Source organism: Siphateles boraxobius, unplaced genomic scaffold, assembly GCF_051911475.1.
Source record: "Siphateles boraxobius isolate OS27281-9 unplaced genomic scaffold, OSU_SipBor_1 20, whole genome shotgun sequence".
NCBI lineage: Eukaryota > Metazoa > Chordata > Actinopteri > Cypriniformes > Leuciscidae > Siphateles > Siphateles boraxobius.
The window spans coordinates 16,174,052-16,192,698 of record NW_027508811.1 but is presented as its reverse complement, the minus strand read 5'-3'; the positions used below and the strand labels follow the sequence as shown (position 1 = coordinate 16,192,698).

General features: G+C 36.1%; 1 protein-coding gene across 4 annotated transcripts in view; it reads right to left on the bottom strand.

Moving 5' to 3' along the window:
• The window catches only part of prim2 (DNA primase subunit 2), an 80,888-nt gene that overhangs the window by 60,773 nt on the left and 1,468 nt on the right, over positions 1–18,647 (bottom strand). For all 4 annotated transcript variants that reach the window (XM_077237131.1, XM_077237129.1, XM_077237132.1 and 1 more), the window contains exons 5-7: positions 17,937–18,057; positions 16,753–16,848; positions 16,330–16,467 (exon numbers count right to left, since the gene is read on the bottom strand). In XM_077237131.1, coding sequence (XP_077093246.1) covers positions 16,330–16,467; positions 16,753–16,848; positions 17,937–18,057 — 355 coding nt within the window. The remainder of the gene's footprint in view (positions 1–16,329; positions 16,468–16,752; positions 16,849–17,936; positions 18,058–18,647) is intronic.

Sequence of the window (18,647 nt, the reverse complement as noted above, 5' to 3'; positions counted from 1 at the left end):
CTTTTAACCCAAAAGGCAAGCTCCAAAATTACAAGCTGTATATCTTAATAAGCTTCGCAGGGTCCTTGAGGCAGACGCAGATATAATTCAGCGGTAACCTTGGTGACCAGCATCACACTTGCTGTGTAAGCACAATGATCTCAGGCACTTTCAATAGAATACATGTGCTGACTTCAAGAGCCTTTCACAAGCTGATTGATTGAAAACACCGGCTTCTCTTGTTAGCGTTACAGCAAAATGTCATTCGATGCAAATTCACTGGAGCTCAGGGACAGTGGCAGAGTTGCAGAGTTGGCGTTAAAACTTGGCAATCCACACAGCCGGCTGACTGCTGTGAATTGATGCATGGTGCTGGATCATTTACTTTCCTTTGGTACGCATAGATCACTGACTGGCTTTCCAAAAAGGATCCAGAGTATTTCAACACAAAAGATACTTTGTTGACACTTCAAGGATTTTAAAACTTTCACATTTTGTGAGGAGACCAGCACTGCCATCTGAACACTCAGATCAAGGGGTCATTTCTCTTATATAAAAATCTGAACCGGCCCGACTGGTCCAGTAGAAAAAGACCTTAGCATTGAGCCCTCATATATTAAATTTGACATTTATTACATGGTTTATTTGAAGATTAAATTAAAAATGTTATATATTTATAATTAAAGCCTATTAAATTAAAACATTTGAAAGCTTTAAATTACACTTTAAAGTTGAATGTCCATAATTAATGTATAATATTTAGAAAAGAAATCAATTTAATAGAGACATCAGTATCAGTACTTATATCAGTGATACTGGCCTTCATTCAGTGTTTAGTAAAAAGATGCCATTAAACAAGTATTAAAATATACTGTCTATGTTGTTTTTACATTGTTTTGGAGATTGAATGTGAAAGCATTACAATATAGAAATCTGCAAAAGGGAATATCAAAAACTTTACATGTTAGGTGCAATTAATCACGATTAAATTACAGGAAAATATGTGATTGATTAGTTAATTTTTTAATCGATTGACCTTCACTAATAAAGACATTTATATGGTTAAAAAAATCGTAACATGTCGACAGTTAAATGGAGATCGATGACAAAAGCCTGAAAACTGATGCAAATCGGTGCTTGCTCACTTGAGTGATGATTGCTATGTATGAATTTTCAAAGACTCACGAGTGCACAATAATTGTATAAAATCTGATAGGACAGAACAAGAAAGGCTATTAATAATCTTTCTTTGCGCAAAAGTATTATGATATGATTATGAAAGACAGTTATAATACAGAAATATATACAGAATATACAGAAATACAGTGTGGCACAAAGTGCTTATGTGCATCCTGAGCGCAGAATGATGCGCTTGCAGCAACACGGAGTCACAGCGCGCAGCTCTTTGAGTCCGCATTGAAAAGTTCAAAGCACAAAGGAAAGACATATCGATGCATAGTGTATTATACCGTATCTATCTATGCAATAGTTTATTCAGCCTTTTCTTTTAACAGTTTTAAATTTCAGTTACTGTGCGCGTGAAGAACGATTATAGTGCTCTCCAGTGTTGTGATCTAACAGACACATGGTAGAAAGGAACATGATTAAGTTACAGCAATAAATTCCAGCAAGATAAAGTCATTTTATGCAAAATCATAGAGGTTTATCTACAGCTCAAATATAATGATAGTAACATTGAATCATCTTGGAGAGAGTTTCATCATGTTGACTGTCGTAACCGAACGCGACGTGCCGTTTGAATGCTGAATGGAGAATGACTGACAGCCGCAGCAGAGGGAAGAGTCTATGTGAACTTGAATTTAATGACTTAAATATTCATTTCTATCTCACATTATACTATAGAATGGCTTCAGAACACTTATAATATAGTGCCAAAAACTTTATGGTGCTTTATAATGCTTTTGTGGGGCTTAATAATAACACAGAATAGTGTACGCACAATATCGGATTTGGATCGGCCTCGTCTGACCGATACCCGATCCGGCCAAGAATGGCAGTATCAGATCGGTGCATCCGTAATCATAGTTGACGATTACAGCATTTCACCAGATTTGTAATGAGACGCGTTTGTAAACTTTTATTACGCCACAATTAAAGCTTGACTGTTTCAGTCAAAATAAAACTCAAGGATTGATCTCTTGCATGTATAGAAATTAGGGAAAAACTAATTATAAAGTTTAATTTATTTTTAAGTGCATTTGTTTTACAATATATGGCTATTACTGGCATAGTAATAATATTATAACATTATTATTGCTATTATTATTATTATTATGCTAGTATTATGCAGTGTAATGTAGACTGAGACACTATAAAGAGGTTTGAGTCTCCTTTAAAGTTCAGGTACAAGTCAATGCACTTTTTCTTTGTTCAATTTTCACACTGAATATAGGTTGGAGCTCTTAATTTTGAACTCTCAAAGATGCACCAGATTTACAATTTTACTTTAAAATGTACAACATTTTCTTCCTAGAGGGACCGAGGCCCACCCATCACAGTTTCACAAAATCCTCTGGGAAACACTGCTGCCCCAAGAACATGGCCCCCTTTCAGTTATCACTTATTACATTCATGTTGAACCCAGATGGTCCCAATTCACACACTCTATTCGATCTGTCCTAGGAAAGATAAGGGCTGTGTCTGTATTTTGTACACACTGGCATGTACTGTAGAGTTTGTACTGAGGCGAGTTAGTGCGTTTATCTAACATCATCATCTTCTGTCCTTAAGCATATTCAGTGTGATATGAAAAGCAAACAGTGATACAATTCCAGCCTCCATACACTGTGCAGTTCAGTGGACTTGACTCAATGTGTGACCAGAGCCATGAGGTACTTTAGGAATGAACAGACTGAGCAAACTCAAAGGTTATGTCTCATTGGAAGTCAATTTTACATTTCCCTTGATGCCATGATCTGACATGTTCACTTTTGGAAAAACAGACCGGCTGAAGGGAAGGAAGTTAGAGCAGTGGTTCTTAATCTTTTTGACTCCAATAAAACAAAATGAAATAAGAACAAAAAAAAAAATAGTGAATGAGTATAAAACCACACTAGATATAGCTGCAATCACAATTGAACTATGGCTAAGCCACGCCCCCAAACGCGATCAGCCAATCACAGTGCGCATAGCTACCCCAATACACTCGGACATTCTCTACTTCCTCGTCCATTGAAATGCATTGCAGTTAGTCAGTTTTCATTCGTTTTTATCTGTTTTTTCTTGTCATTTTAAGTTTAAAATGGTCAAACGGTGTGCATGGGGTACACGCAATTCCGACACTAGGTATCCCGAGAGGCTGGACGACGGTGTGTATTTTTTACCCTTTCCCAAGCCACATCTCAACCGAGATAAGTGTCTGGATTAAGTTATGCGGTAGACCACAACACCAACTAAACGTGGATTAATTAAACAAGGCTGTCTACATCTGTTCTAAGATAAGTCAACAACATATTTGAATGTTATATTTAACATCTCTAACGTAACTTTGGCCTAACATTAGAAAACGTTAACGTTAGCTTTTAGCTTCATTAACGTATCTGTAAATAACCGAGATAACAAATGTTAGCTATGTTGTGCTGAATGATTCATGTAAATACTGTTGCACCAAACTAACGGAGAGGTACTCTTGGTAAAGATGGTAAAAAGGCTTGTCCTGGAAACGTATGCAACTTAAACCTGTAAATATTTATTTTGGATCATGAAGCATTAATTAGATATTGAAGCACAGCATTGTAGACAACTTTCTACCAAAATATAATCTATGTAATCTTTCTGTCTCCAAAAATCATCAATTGCCTCCTGTGAAATGTCTCCTGCTGTGACAGCTGCCATAGCGCCTGTCACCGAATGTTGACTGTTTGTCCGAGTGAGTGGAGGGGGCGTGGCTTAGCCATAGGTCAATTATTCAACCCCCTCGACCTGCAAGACATTTTGCTGTCAAGAACATTTTATGAAAAAGAAAAAAAAAATTCAACAAAGGCATCAGTAAACTATTATAGAAAGAATATTAATACAAATTTTGAATAATTCGGATCATTTAAGTTAATGAAAAATGAAAATCAAATCTTGGCCCATTCCTCGCTTGAAAAAAATTTGTTACCACTGCTTTCTGCAAATTCCACCAAATATTTACAATAAGATGTAAATCTGAAGACTGTACAGGCCACTCAAGAACATTCTACAACTGGTCCCTGAACAAAGCTTCAGTAGATTTAGATTTACACTTTGGGATGGCTGTCCTGCAGGAAAGTCCATTGAACACCAAACATCATTCTCTACACCAAAGGCATCATCACCATCTTTGCCAAAATGGCTTGATACTTCAAATAAAAAAATGTCTTTCATAGTCAAGATTCCCACTTTCTGCAATAGCAAAGCACCCCCATAACAGACTGGACCGCCTCCATGTTTGACCATAGAGATGGTGTTCTTCTGCACAGAAGCCTTTTTGCATCAGACATACTGCTGATCCATGGGTCCAAAAAGTTGCTGTTTGGTCACATCACTCCATAAAACATTCTTCCAGAACCCCACAGGTCTATCCAAACAGATTTTAGCATATTCAAGTCAGCTTTTTGTGTTCTTCTTGGTCAAGAGTGGCATTCGGCAAGATGTCCCAAACTGAAGACCATTCTTATCGTGTTCATTTTATACTCTGCATTGAAATGTTTTTTCCTCCTTTCATCAGGTCATCTTGCAAGTCTTTGGCAGTAACTGAAGGGTTTTTCTCCGTTGCTCTGATCAAACATTTTATTACCCTTAATATATAATATACTCAAAGCTGTTTGTCACCAATATTAATTGAAAACAAAAGAGAAAAATGACTTTTGCTGCTTTAACAGATTCAATCAAGATTAATCAATTATATTTAATTTATTAAGTGAAAACTATCCAGTGTGTTATTTTACATATGATTATTCAATGTCTGTACCTGAATACTGTTAAATTTACCTGAAAAACAAAGCACTGTTTATTTCATTTGTATCTTTGTTCTAAGCATTTATCTATGCTTGTAATTTGTGTATTTGTTTCTATGCAGATGCACTTCCCTACAAAATGACCCCAATCATCCTAGAATGATTCATTCTTTACAAATAGAGCTAAAGTAAAAACAACCAGCATACTTGCTATGCCCCTTACTGCTGAAACATTTACATAATATTTAGCACTGTTTTTGCTCTTTGGAAATTAAAACTTGTCATTTTCAAATATAGAGTTCGTAAAATGATATTGCAATATCACACAAGCAGCACTTTTTGGTAAACAATTTCATCTATAATGAAATTCCTATGACTTATTCTGAAATGGCAGAAAGATAATACAAAAGATATATACAATTCTTGAAGCAATCTTCTTGGCTGAATCCATCAATATGAGTGGAAAAAAAAAACATTACATGACTATCTTATCATCAACAAAAGGCAACATCCTTCCATTGAGGTGTAAATAATGTCAAGCTGGTAGATCCAGCATCAAACCAGAAATAAAGATGCTAATAAAAAAGCAAAAAATGCAATTACCCATTCATACTTGAGCAGCAATCTGATGCTGTAACAGACGTATGAGACTTTGTGCAATAAGATAGTTTGAGAGCCCATCTAAATACTGTCACAGCATACTGAGAGATGAAGCCTTTAATATTTAAACATCAATGCTTCCCCCTCAAATAATTACAACCCTAAAATATTTATATTCAAGTGCCTTTCAAAAGCCCTGGCTTTTTGTGAGAGGAAAATTGGAAAATTGAAGCGACAACCGCATTTCACAAGTGGGTGGTGTTGAGAGGCGCACAGAGTGTGTGAAGCGTTCTTCTTGGAAACATTTCACCTCCACAAAGAGAAAGACCTAACTCTGTACTTTTGCTGCCACTTCATCATTATTTAACCATCCATCATGCGTCACATTAACATCATCTCAAGGATTAAATAGAGAAACTATCTGTAAAATGCATGCAATAAAAATACCTTAAATGTTAGTCCAGTCCATAAAAAAAAAGAATAATTCACACATGACCATTATCATCGTAATGATGAGCCCCATTAATAATTCAAGGCACATTATACTGTATAATGGCACAAACATAAAATAGGTGGAACATTCCCTCATTTCTAATGGAACATTAAATACATCACACAAATAAAATCCTGTTAATTGTCAACGTGTGCTTCTCACAACAGCTGTGATATGAGACTGACGCCTATGCACCAGAGATATGTATAAAATAATTATTGCTTTTGCACTGTGGATTTGTTTTTACAAAACATGCCTGAAGGCTCCATTCTTCCCTAAAGATGGGAAACTACTTAAAGTGCTCCCTCCTCTGCATTTAAGCGAGATGGGAGACACAGAAGACTACAAGTGGAGCTTTGATAAATGCATGGAGCGCTCACATCATTACATACAAGACAAGAAACTTGCTGACAAGAAACCCAAATCAATCTTGTTATCTGGATCCCACAAGGAGGTCATCTCTCTCCTCCAGCATTCATCAGAACATTTGGCACAGCCCCACTGGACTGGACTGCAAACTTGTGGGTAGAACGTGAAAAAATTTAAAATAGAGAACTTGATGTGTTTTCAATTACACATTTACTCCACAATGCCTCATGATATTTGGTGGAAAAGGCCAGTCTAAATTTATACAAGTGATGCCTTTCCAGTTTGATGCCATTATACAATGCAAAACCTTCTTCTTAGTTTCTCATCAATGTTATTTGGCTGGTGTTCCAGATGGGAAGTGCACAGTTTGTACACCTTTTACCTGCAATAAAAATAATTGCTGCACGAACTAGCACAAAACGGCACAAGATTTTAAGGTTTTTGGAAGATGTCTGTTGGCAAAAGCTGAATTTTCAGCATCAGTACTTCAGAAATCACTCTAATATGCTGATTTGCTGCTCAAGAAACATTTATTATTATTAGTATCAATGTTTAAAACAGTTGTGCTGCTTAATATTTTGTTGAAACTGTGATCATTGTGATGCCTTTATGTAGAGGTGTTACTTCCAGCCCAAGTTATGAGCTGCCCACCAGGAATCTTCCCCATGGCCACTCCGTGCCTGATGAGAATATTCCTATATTATTAGTTACACACCTGACCATCTGTAGAACTTGGTGGCATCATTGTATTCACTCTCGTATCTGAAGCCCTGACAGGGCTTGACCACAGTACTCAATGTTATAAGTAATATACAAACACACACACTTTATATCTGCACTCCATGTATAGTCCAGCAATGTCTTTTGTGTGTGTATAGATACACACAGATTTACACAATTGATGGTGATTTGCACTTAAGTTGGATCCTTTCAAAGTCATTCAAATGCGTTTATCCATCCATTAACGGTCTTGTTTTAATTTACTGTTTAATGCACTAGCAGACAGCATTATCACATGGCTGCATATATAATTTAAGTTAATTTACAAGCCAATGGATTAATTTCCATGAGGGAATTATTTCATTTCAAATACTTGCCTTAATTAAGATACAGTGAAATATCGGTCTATTCAGAGTGAAACAGATACTCACTGGTTTGAACCGTGTAAAAAAAATAATAATAAAAAAACGCACACAAAAAGGGTAAATCCCCAAAGCTTTATTGACTCTAGTTGTTATTTGAGTCTCTTCCGCATTGATCAGATAATGAAGCGAGGAATGCATCAGCCCTTTGTCTGGACACACAACAGCCATGCTTGCTCATTAATCACCTGAGACGACAAGGGAAAAACAAACCTTCAAACTGTTCGAGATGGCCTTTCTGTTACGGAAGGACTCAGCATGATTGAAAGTTTGACATTGCCATGTTTTCCGCATGTGTCCATCCATCCATCGGCACCTCCACAACCCTAGCCAGACACGCCAGCTACAGCCAAATGGCTAAAATTACCCTCTAGATTGACAGCTTCGATTGAATTGTTGGTAGGCAGAGTGAAAGTGCCTGTGTTTTTCTACTCTAACTTGGTGACACTCAATTAGGTCAAGCTTTGGTTTCTAAAAGTGTGTGATGCCTAGCGACAAGGTATTATATTACAACCTGGTGATAAAAGAATCACTTCACAATCTTAAACGGAAGAACCTGGAGTCACTCGGTGTGGAAAAACTGCTAAAAAGTTGCCATTTACAATTGAATCACTTGTGTCAAAGGTATTGAAGGCATAACATTATTGTGTTACAGTAAATACAATTAATAATAGTAATACTATTAGTAAATACAATAGTTGCACTGCAATTTTGACCAACAGAAACTAACAATGACATTTTTGGTTGTTAGTCGAAAGAGAAAGCCGGCTGAAAACCAAGCTGTGTGATAAAGCTCTGTTTTAATTGAATCTAATGTAAATGCAAATCATGATGGATAATATATTAACAGAAAAGAGGTCACATTTATGGCTAATACAACAAACACACCTCTGTACACGGCGTGTTCAGGCTCTCAGAAAAAAAGTCTATGAAAGCATATTGTAGTCACAATGACAAAGTCAGGGTTTTCCCTGGGTCAAAAATGGTCTTTGGTGGTGGCGGACAAATACTGTCATCCAAACACACAGTGTAAGTACTCTACCCATGTGAACTGCGAGCCCAGTACTGACAATAAACCCAAAATAAATGCAAAGAAATAGTATGTAATATTCACATATACCATTTACTTATTAAATGAGTCCACTGTCAGGACAGATCATAAAATAAAGTGCTTAGAACTATTATATTGCCTATTTAAAATCTGTACATTTATTTGTAAAAAGTGACTGATTAGTTAGTAATAAAATGACCAACAGTCGCACCAAGACTTAATACACAGATCCCTTGGCATACAGTATCCATTGCTATGGTTATCACTGCCAATCGGGTTCAATTGCGCATTTAAATACGATTGCCAATCCAGAAACTTTGCAATGTGAAGTCAGAAGCATGAAAAATATATATTTTATACATAAAGCGAGCAAAGATCGCAGCCATTATGATCACTGAATCTGTCAATTTCAACACGAGGTTGAATCTTTCATCGAGTTTAAACTTTGTTGGTTATAAATTAAAGGGATCGCGAGCATGCAGAACTCGCGCTAAACAAAAAGCAGTGTTGAGCAGATTCTGACTAATTAAACATCTGATTGGCTACTGCATTCACATGTTCAACAAATGTCTGTGATTGGCTACAAAGTTGCAAATAGAAAATATTGACGCTTTTCACAGAATGCTCACACAAACATTCAAGGGAGCATTTTAAAGCAGCTGGTTATTAGCGGGTCCCTGTACTTCAGAGCGGCAGGTATCGTCACATTATGTGATTGAATAAATCTTCGGCTGAACAGATTCATTTTGGTAGCCGCCAAAATATTTTTAATGCAGGAAAACTATTAATATATTGCAAAAATAGCATTACAACTTAACATTTTATATTGTCATATACTTAGATTATTTCTTTTGTGGCAAAAGAATAGCATTTATTTGAAACTTTCTGTAAAAATGTTTTTACAGTCACTTTCAATCAATTTAATGCATTCTTGCTGAATCAAAGTATTAATTCTTACTGACCCCAAACTTTTGAACAGTAGTGTTTATCAGCAAACAGCAACCCGCATGAGAGCCTGAGAGACTGAATAAGGGGAAAAAAGTTAATCCCATTCTGTCAGCCCTATGACAGAAATGAATTAATCTAGCAGTCTTCGGTTTGTGTAGTTTCTCTTTGTTTTATAAAGACAAAAAAAGTATATTAAGGGGAAAAGATGTTTTAGAACTTATTTGATTACTTTCCAAATTATTTAAACAGAGTTAATTAAAAATGCATTAACCGTGCCAAATTAATTAAAGTAATAACTCTCGGATGAACCCACAATATTAACTTTCAAATAACTAAAACACTTGTGTCAGTTTCCCTCTCACAAACACTTTCTCTAACGATGAAAGATTTTTGCATGCCCCAAATTGCAGGTATCTATTTTTAAAATGTGAAACTTCCTTAGGCTGTCTTTCACTGAAACAGTGGGAAGTTTCACTGTTGTTTCAGTCTAAAACTAATGAATTGTAAAAAGCTTAGTTTTAGAATTCAAAATCCTGCAAATCAAGGTAAACACAAAAGATCAGACAGCAGAGGAAACTTATATTTTTAGGTTCATAATTAAAACTTGCTCTGCTTAATGAGAAAAGAAACACTAACATGATCAAGTCAGCAAACTTGGCTAGTGATTAAATCTAGAAAACATTCAGAGAACATAACTATAACTAATTACCAAATATTTTAACATTTTCTGGAGTACAAGCACCAAATCTTAAACTTTTTAAAGAAGCAAAACTTATGGACAGCCAATGGCTATTGTAAGAGATCGTCAGGCACGTTGATGGAACCGTTACTTTTCCGGGCTAGTGCTGCAATGTAACTACATCATACATTCGTAGAGAATGTATGCGTTTTATGTCATACAAGTTTAAACATTTGGTTTCCTGTTATAAAGTAAGCATTGTTGTTGAAAACAATGTCAATTTAAATATCACCAAGATAATGTTAACTGGGTAATGTGGGTGAGGTTTTGTTGAAAGAAGAGGGTCAGCTAGAGGGTTAAAAGTTACAAGTTAAAAGTGCTGCACAGTGTGACGTCATCTGCCAGCAAAAGTGTGGTTCATTACTTTTATTAATTTACATTTGTTTCATTGCACCTATTCACTATTTTTTGGTAAAAATCTGAACAACTGGCCAGACCAGCAAAAAAATATATATATTATTGAGCCACAAAAAAAGAAATCATAGGAACAGCGAGAAAGTCAAAAAGCTTTAAACCAAACCTCATTACCACTATGACAGAAAAAGAATTAGTGAGATGGGGAAGTCTTTAACATGCTTTATAAGGATCAGGCTAATAATAATTTACGTCAATGGACAGTCTCATTATATTAAAGGTCTTATTTTCAAAGTGTTGAAAATTTGCCAAGCGAGCCACTTCATCCATGATGACTTTTGAACAACGAGAGGGAATTACATTGACTTTGATGGAAATAGCGCTTTAAATGTCGGACCATAAGCCGCAGCTCAGCTTTGATTAAGAACGGATTCCCATGCCAGACGTTCTGTTTGTTCGTCATGGACACAATTAATTCTACATGTCTACCTTTGTATTTCACCACGTTTTGCTGGCTGGTGATCGCTTTTTTGAAAATCGAACATGACCTATGGCTTTTAAATTGTAATTGGCAAGTTGCCACTTACCTGCCAGGGGAACCTTTGAAACTTTCAGACAAAACCAAGTTTCAGCAGTTTTTTTAATAAGTCAATGAAACATGAGGAACAAAAACTAAAATTGCAATGTCTACCATTGAGGACACAGATCAAATTAATTTACAGAGCTATTTATAGGCCTTTTAGATTTATTGGATACAGAATAGAGAGAAAGGATAATAATCAGGAGACATTTGGAAAAAAAATTGACCCATTGCAAAAAAGATTATATAGCTGCACGCAGCCATTACGGGGCCAAGCGCAAAAGACTATAAGACATGCCAACATGGCTGGGAGTGTCAGACCAACTGCAGCAAGGAGCAATTAGGAGACATTTTAAGAGGATTTTGGGCAAATGGCTGAAAAATCATATATCAAGTAACTTATAAGATGATTTAATGGATTATCACTTTCGACCTATAGATGGCGCAGTTACGAAAAAAATGTGATTTAGTCAGGGTGAAGTGAGAATGACACATACAAAGGTTGGTGTCAATATGTCAGATCATTGCTGATATAAAGCCTGAATAGTCATTTTGGCATCATACCTCAGATTTGCTGCTGTGGTATACGAAAATCGTTTTATCTATCCTCACAAAATCCATAATTTTTAGTCGGCACGGTCTGGAGATGATACGATTCGATTTTGGTGAAAATTGGACAACCCGTCTAGGAGGAGTTCGAAAAAGTAGGTATTGAAAGAAAATCAAGATGGCGGACAGGAAGTTCCCGGCGCGTTGCAGATCAGCTCAATCCGAACAATTGTAGTTAAAAAGTATATATATATATATTTTTTTTTTTTTTTACCTATCGTTTCGCTAGATAAGACTCTCTTCCTCAGCTGCGATCGTGCACAGCCATTTCAAGCACTTCAAAGACCTTTAAAACTGCATTGATTTGGACTTCAAAATGTTGGGTACCATTGATTTTTATTTTTAAAGGCCAGTTATTTTATGGATCCAGGATAATATGCATCCTGATAAAGTTCCCTTGGCCTTTGGAATTAAAATAGCCCCACATCATCACATTCCCTTCACCATACCTAGAGATAGCTGGTTTGATTTAGATTGAGAGATGATCTTATGGAATGTGCCCCATGCCAATCTCTAGATATGATGAAGGGAATGCGATGTGGGGCTTTTTTAATTCCAAAGGCCAAGGGAACTTTATCAGGATGCATAGTATCCTGGATCCATAAAACAACTGGCCTTTAAAAATAAAAATCTGCCTAACCGCAGTCACTCCGGCCGACAGTGACATCACGTGCATAGTACCCTCTAAAAAGTAACTACATATATTTATGGCTTGTAGTTTTCAACAATTTTACTGATGTTTCCAAGATTATCATAAGTTATTTTATATTTTATCATAAGTTAGTTAAAAATGGTTTAGAGCCAAAGTTAGAAAACCTGATCAAGTCTGGTCATCTTTTAGCTCACATAACAAAAAGAAGAGGAAATTAATGCATTTTCTCACTTATGGAAATATTCACCTGTAACAATTGCTGGTCAATGGCAGCTCTACTAAAATGGTCCTTCAGAGCTACACTAGGTGATGCCTGGTAAAGGACTTTCAACCAGGCAATTGATTTCAGAGAGTCTCTCTGGAAATGATTTCGAGTATCATAAAAGACTCGTTCCGGGACTGATTTATGGAGTCAGCAAGAATATGAAGATTGACACATTTCATTTTCTTCCCGCTTGGCCATCCTGAACGCCATCAAAAAGGAAATGTGCAGGCAGCATATGTTTTCATTATCCAGGATGGATTAATGCGCAAGCTTATAAAGCTTCAATGTACTGGCAGGAGAGAGATTGTTTACTAGCGGTGTCCGTTCACTGCTTCGGTCGGACAAGAGCTTACCGAATAATAATTGAAATGACTTTTCTCAGAGAACATTCAGCCAAAATAAAACCCATCCCACCAGCTGTCCAACTGTCTGGCAGATTCACTCTGATGGCCAGCCTTGACGAGATGGCATGCAGATGACAAAAAAAAAAAAATCTGCCAAGCTGAAAGATAATTTACCATGCTGAGAAGAGCCTCTTAATTTTGCATCATCCATCTATGACAATCATAATATCCAATATTCAGGTGTGAGACAAAACTCAGAAACAGTACGGCACCGTTCCTATAAAACATTTTCAAATAACACGGAGTGTTCAATCCCAGAAGTTCAAGAACAATTTATGCAAACTACATGCCAGAACTAAATGCACAAAGCCCGTCTCTTCTCCACTTACCAGTGATCAACCGAACACAACCGCTCCCCGGTTTCAATTAAAATGCCCAATTAAACCCAAGCTGGGCAGACTAATGTTGTTAAGTAATTCAAGTTCACAAAGCTGCCCGATTTATTATTGTTCCCAATATCCTGTGCACATTTTAATTTCTCCAGTTATAGCAGCAATTAAGCATTCTGCTGCATTGTTTACCATCACAGAAACTCTCATTCGAATCTCAGATATTAATGGAGTGAAGATGACAAACAGGCGGATATTACCTTAACTGCCATTACACTGTTCTGCACAACGGATGAAATATTTAAACTGCGCTTCATATTTAGAGTGTTATTTTATACATAACCTCAAGAGATAATGGGTGAACTCATGCTCGCCAAAACCTTTATGGAAAAACTGAGCACTGTAGAGCTTTAAACTGCTTTACCTTCACAAAGTAGCCTAAACAAATTGAAATATTTTTATCTCTCATATGCTCAACAAGGCTTACATTTATTTGATCAAAAATACAGTAAAGTAGTAATATTGTGAAATATTAATTAAAACTTTAATAAATGTTTTAAATCCTGTGACAGCAAAGCTGAATTTTCAGCAGCCATAACTCCAGACTTAAGCGTCACATGTTCTTTCAGAAATCACTCAAATTCTTAGTTTTCAGTCATGTGATTTGCGCGGAGACCTAGAGGGCAAAACATTCACAGAACTGCAGCACGTCCCAAAAGAACAACAAAAGTGTGTGAACGATATGCACATTTTTCAGTATTTCAATCACAAAAACAGCAGGACATTCTAAAGCATTTGACGTGAAAAACACTTAAAGTGCCTTGCACTGAATTTGGTCTTTTGATATCGCTGTAACATTTGATTAATTTAATGCATTCTTGCTGAACAAAATATCCTACTGACTTCTTACATGCAAATGTAGCATATGAAGTGCAGTGCCTAACTATATTCCTATTCAAAAGATTAATAAGCCTGTATGATCCTGTGATTTTTTTAATGTTTGTGCTTGTGCTGCTGAACAGAAGACAACAAGTAAGCACCAAAGGCTCATGTTACACATCAATTGAAAAGACCTCAATGTGCGGTCTACTGGGCATCTCCTGACACACATTACATTTACATGTGTTATAAATATGATGCAAGGGGAGAAACTCAATGGCAGGAATATAAACACAGGCCTTGTTTTTCCAAAGGATAATAGCATATCGCAGGGAAGCACATTTTGCTGCCATTTGGCAAGGTTAAGGGAAAAAATAAAATCGAGTCGCCTCCACGGTGGGTACAGCAATCTTGGCAGGAGCTAACAGAAAAGCTGCTTTTGATTTCCTGACCAACAACCCTCCCCGTGACCTCCTCCGTCTCCTAGCTGCCTTTTAATCTCCGTCTGAGGGTGGAAATGACCCATGACTTCTCAGTGTGTGCCATCAAGCACTTTACGTTAAACCTCTCCAAAATATCATCTCTGACGCCCACTCTTCTACAACTTAAAAAAAAAAGCAATCTCATGACTGCTATAACCTCCCCATCGCGTTACCTTTCTAGTCATCCAAGACCACCTTAATGCAGCTCCCCCATCAACTCTAACTGTGAGCTACAAGCTTTATTTCTGTAGCTTACAATAACTCCCCATGAACCCTTCAAAAATAGGAAACCTTTGAATTTTAGTAAAGGAACAGTAAATGTGGTGTTTGTATATATATAATTAAATTCAGATTGAATCTCAAACCATTCCAAATCTGGTATAAAGTAACATCCCTCACGATAATGCCTTCCTTTGGGTCATTATCAAAAACGAGGTGACCGTGCTTTTGCGACTGCTGGCCCAAAACTCTGGAACAGTCTGCCTCTCTATATCAGACTGGCTCCCTCAGTTTCCATATTTAAATCTTCTTTAAAGACTTTTTTATTTTCTCTTGCTTTTAATTCTCCCTGAGTGTTATTTGCTTATTTTTATGGTCCTGTGCATCATATCTTCTGCCTTATACAGCACTTTGGTCAGCCCTGGCTGTTTTAAAATGTGCTCTATAAATAAATATTGTATTGTATTTTGACCCAAAACTCATTTTTTAAAATCGTTAAAAAAATAAAATTAAAATAAAAAAAATCAGAGTGGTCCAAGACCTTAGGACTTTTGTCACACTTGAACCATGAATAATTTTTTTTATATATAAAAGCTTTAATTAAAACTAAAAAATGCTAAATCTTTACCAAAAAAAGATTTTATAATATCTACATGTGTATCTGAATGCATACTGAACAGAAGAACTCAAGAACTGACTTTAGGGCCCAGCGAAACAGCTCATTTGCTCTTCATATAGAACCATAAGGCCATTAGTGGCAAGAGTTATGAAATGTGTTATATATATTTATTTATTTTCCACAAGAGGTCGGCAGAGACACCCAAATTGACCCAATGTGAGATATTTTGAGTTGATTTAAGATGGTTATTGCATGTACTGGATAGTTATTTTGAATATAAGTTGAAGGTGAAGAAAGTTCTTAAATTATATTTATTGATAAATCTAAAAATTAAAAAGGTACCTAAACAAATAGAAAAAATATTTAAAAAATGGAATGATAAGCTTTTTGGACTAAAAAAGAAAATAAACAAAAGTATAATTTTAGGCCTTCTGGTCATTTTGACCCACGAGAGAAATTGTTGTGGATGTAGGGTTAAAGTAACATAGCACAGGCCCTGTTTACAACATCAATCTCGGTCAGCTTTTTTACATTTCTAGTGATCACTGATTGGTGTGGGAAAGGTCTCAATTTTGTGACTACCGGTATATACATCACTTAATTCCTCAGTGTGTCATTGCACGCACCATTTAAGAAGCATCGATAACATTGGACTCAAAATAACCAAGTTACTTACCGCAAGGGCTTTGGACAGTCTTGTGCGGAAGTCATTCAGAACAATCGTGACAATTTCATTGTGGGGAATATAAGCATTGCCAGCCAGCAAGTAGACTTTCCTTGTGCGCACTAAATCCAGGGCATCCTGAAATGGGACCTTTGACACAGAAAAATACTTTGTTATTTACAGATATTTTAAATCTATTGCACATCCGTAATATTGAAGTGTTACATCTTATGCTTACTTCAAAAGATTTACAGGCAGGTCAATTAATAATGTTAGACAAACACTTATAACCCATAGAACATGCATTATAAACTTTAATGATTTGAAGTGGATCTTTCAGCATGTCCTCTTTTACAAAGTTTCAGAGACTCAGCATGAAATGGCTTTTCATAACTCTGTACCACTTTTATAATTAGAAAGTTATAATTATCTTACTTTGAAGAAATCATATTCTTCCACTGTGATTCCACTTAATCCATAACTGGAGTTGATGAGCTTGTCTTTTAAGCTTGTCTTTTCCTCTGCACTAACCTGTTAAGTGAAAGGAAAAAAATATATATAGCACAGTTGACCGACATTTAGTTTCAAGAAACTAAAAGAGATAAAGCAAGGACAACATTCGGCGAAGAAAAAAGCATTTATCACCACAATTCAGAAATCAACTTGAAGGAAAACAGATCATGGAATTATCATGTAAAAAGGTTATGACAAAACATATAATTTAGCATTTATTCAGTGACATAATGGCATTAGCGTTTATTTACAGCTACAAAACAAGCATTTAGGCACCGCTCTGAAATCATATTAGGAGATGAGTGATATTTTAAGTGTAGAACAACTGCCCCCTACAGGACTGTATGTGAAAACACATTTAACTTCCACTGGGCCCTGTACAGGTCTAAAACATCAATGATCATGATGGAATCTTTCAAATTAGAAAGTTAAATCAAGGTTTTAGCAGGGACGTGTACTAAACAATTCCCATGTTTCAGTTGCAAGACAGAAGGAAGTGATCTGTCAGTAATATGTTGGGAAGCTGGAGAATCACAAGAATTCTGAATCAGAAACACCTACAGTCCAGATGAGAGAAATAACTATATATTGTGTCTGTAAAAATACACACTGCAAACAATGGTAAAAAAAAAGAAAAAAAAGAAAGAAATAAAAAGATTAAGAATAGATATAGTTATAGTAATTACTTTTCAGGTTTATATTTTTGTAATCTAAATTAAAGGGTTAGCTCACCCAAATATAAATCATTTACTCACCCTCATGTCATTCCAAACCAATGAGACTTTCATTCATTTTCAAAAGACAAATGAAGATATTTTAATGAAATCTGAAAAATGTCTGTCCCTCCGTTGACAGTCCACACAACTACCACTTTGTCATTTCAAAAAGCCAATAGAGAGATCATAAAACTAATCCATATGAATTGAGCAGTTTAGTTCAAATTGTCTGAAGAAACACGATCGCTTTATATGATGAACAGATTAAGGCTTTTAATATCAATTAACGTTTGTTTTTGGATGAACTAACCCTTTAAATGAACAATTCAAGTCAAGGAAAAGGCATTGGTGAGGTTTCAACAGTGAGATTAATATGTAAAATAGCCTCACCGTCTCGTACTTCAAATTATTTTTATGCAAAAAGTCAGTCTTGTAATTTGAAGAAAGGTCATTGAACCGGTAACGGAAAAGATCCATTTCCTGTTGGATAAACCATCGCCTGAGGTCCTCCCTAGAATTAAATAAAAGTATAAGGCTTACTTTATACTTTAATTAATGTTCATTTCAAAATTTGTCTATACATGATCTTCAATATATACATTTTAAATGAATAGGGCTCGGGAGTAAACCCCAGCATAGTTGAAGCCATTATGTTTAGCTTTAACTAAAGGCAAACTCCCACTACACAACTTTTGGACTGATTTTGCTGCTGACAGATTTACCTGCGACAAAATCCTTGGATCGCGGCCTAATTGAGTATGAGGTCTCTACAGAACAAAAGTGGGCTTTTCTAAATTTGTGGGTGTTTTCAAGCTTGTGGGTGTTTCTATATCATGCAAAGAAAATTATGCCCCTTACCTGACCCCATCCCTAAACAACTGTCACTGTGACGTGAGGAAATCAGGTAACGAGGTTGAAAATGCCCCTCCATTTTGGCTTTGCGCACCGATCTGGTAAATCCCATTAATGTCCTGCAGAGAACTATACTTGGCCAAATCGGCTTGTCTTAAGATTATTAATGCCTATACACATATTCATAGCATTCAATTTAGCACACTAACAAAGACAGATTAGAGTAAATAAGATACAAAAATACAAAAT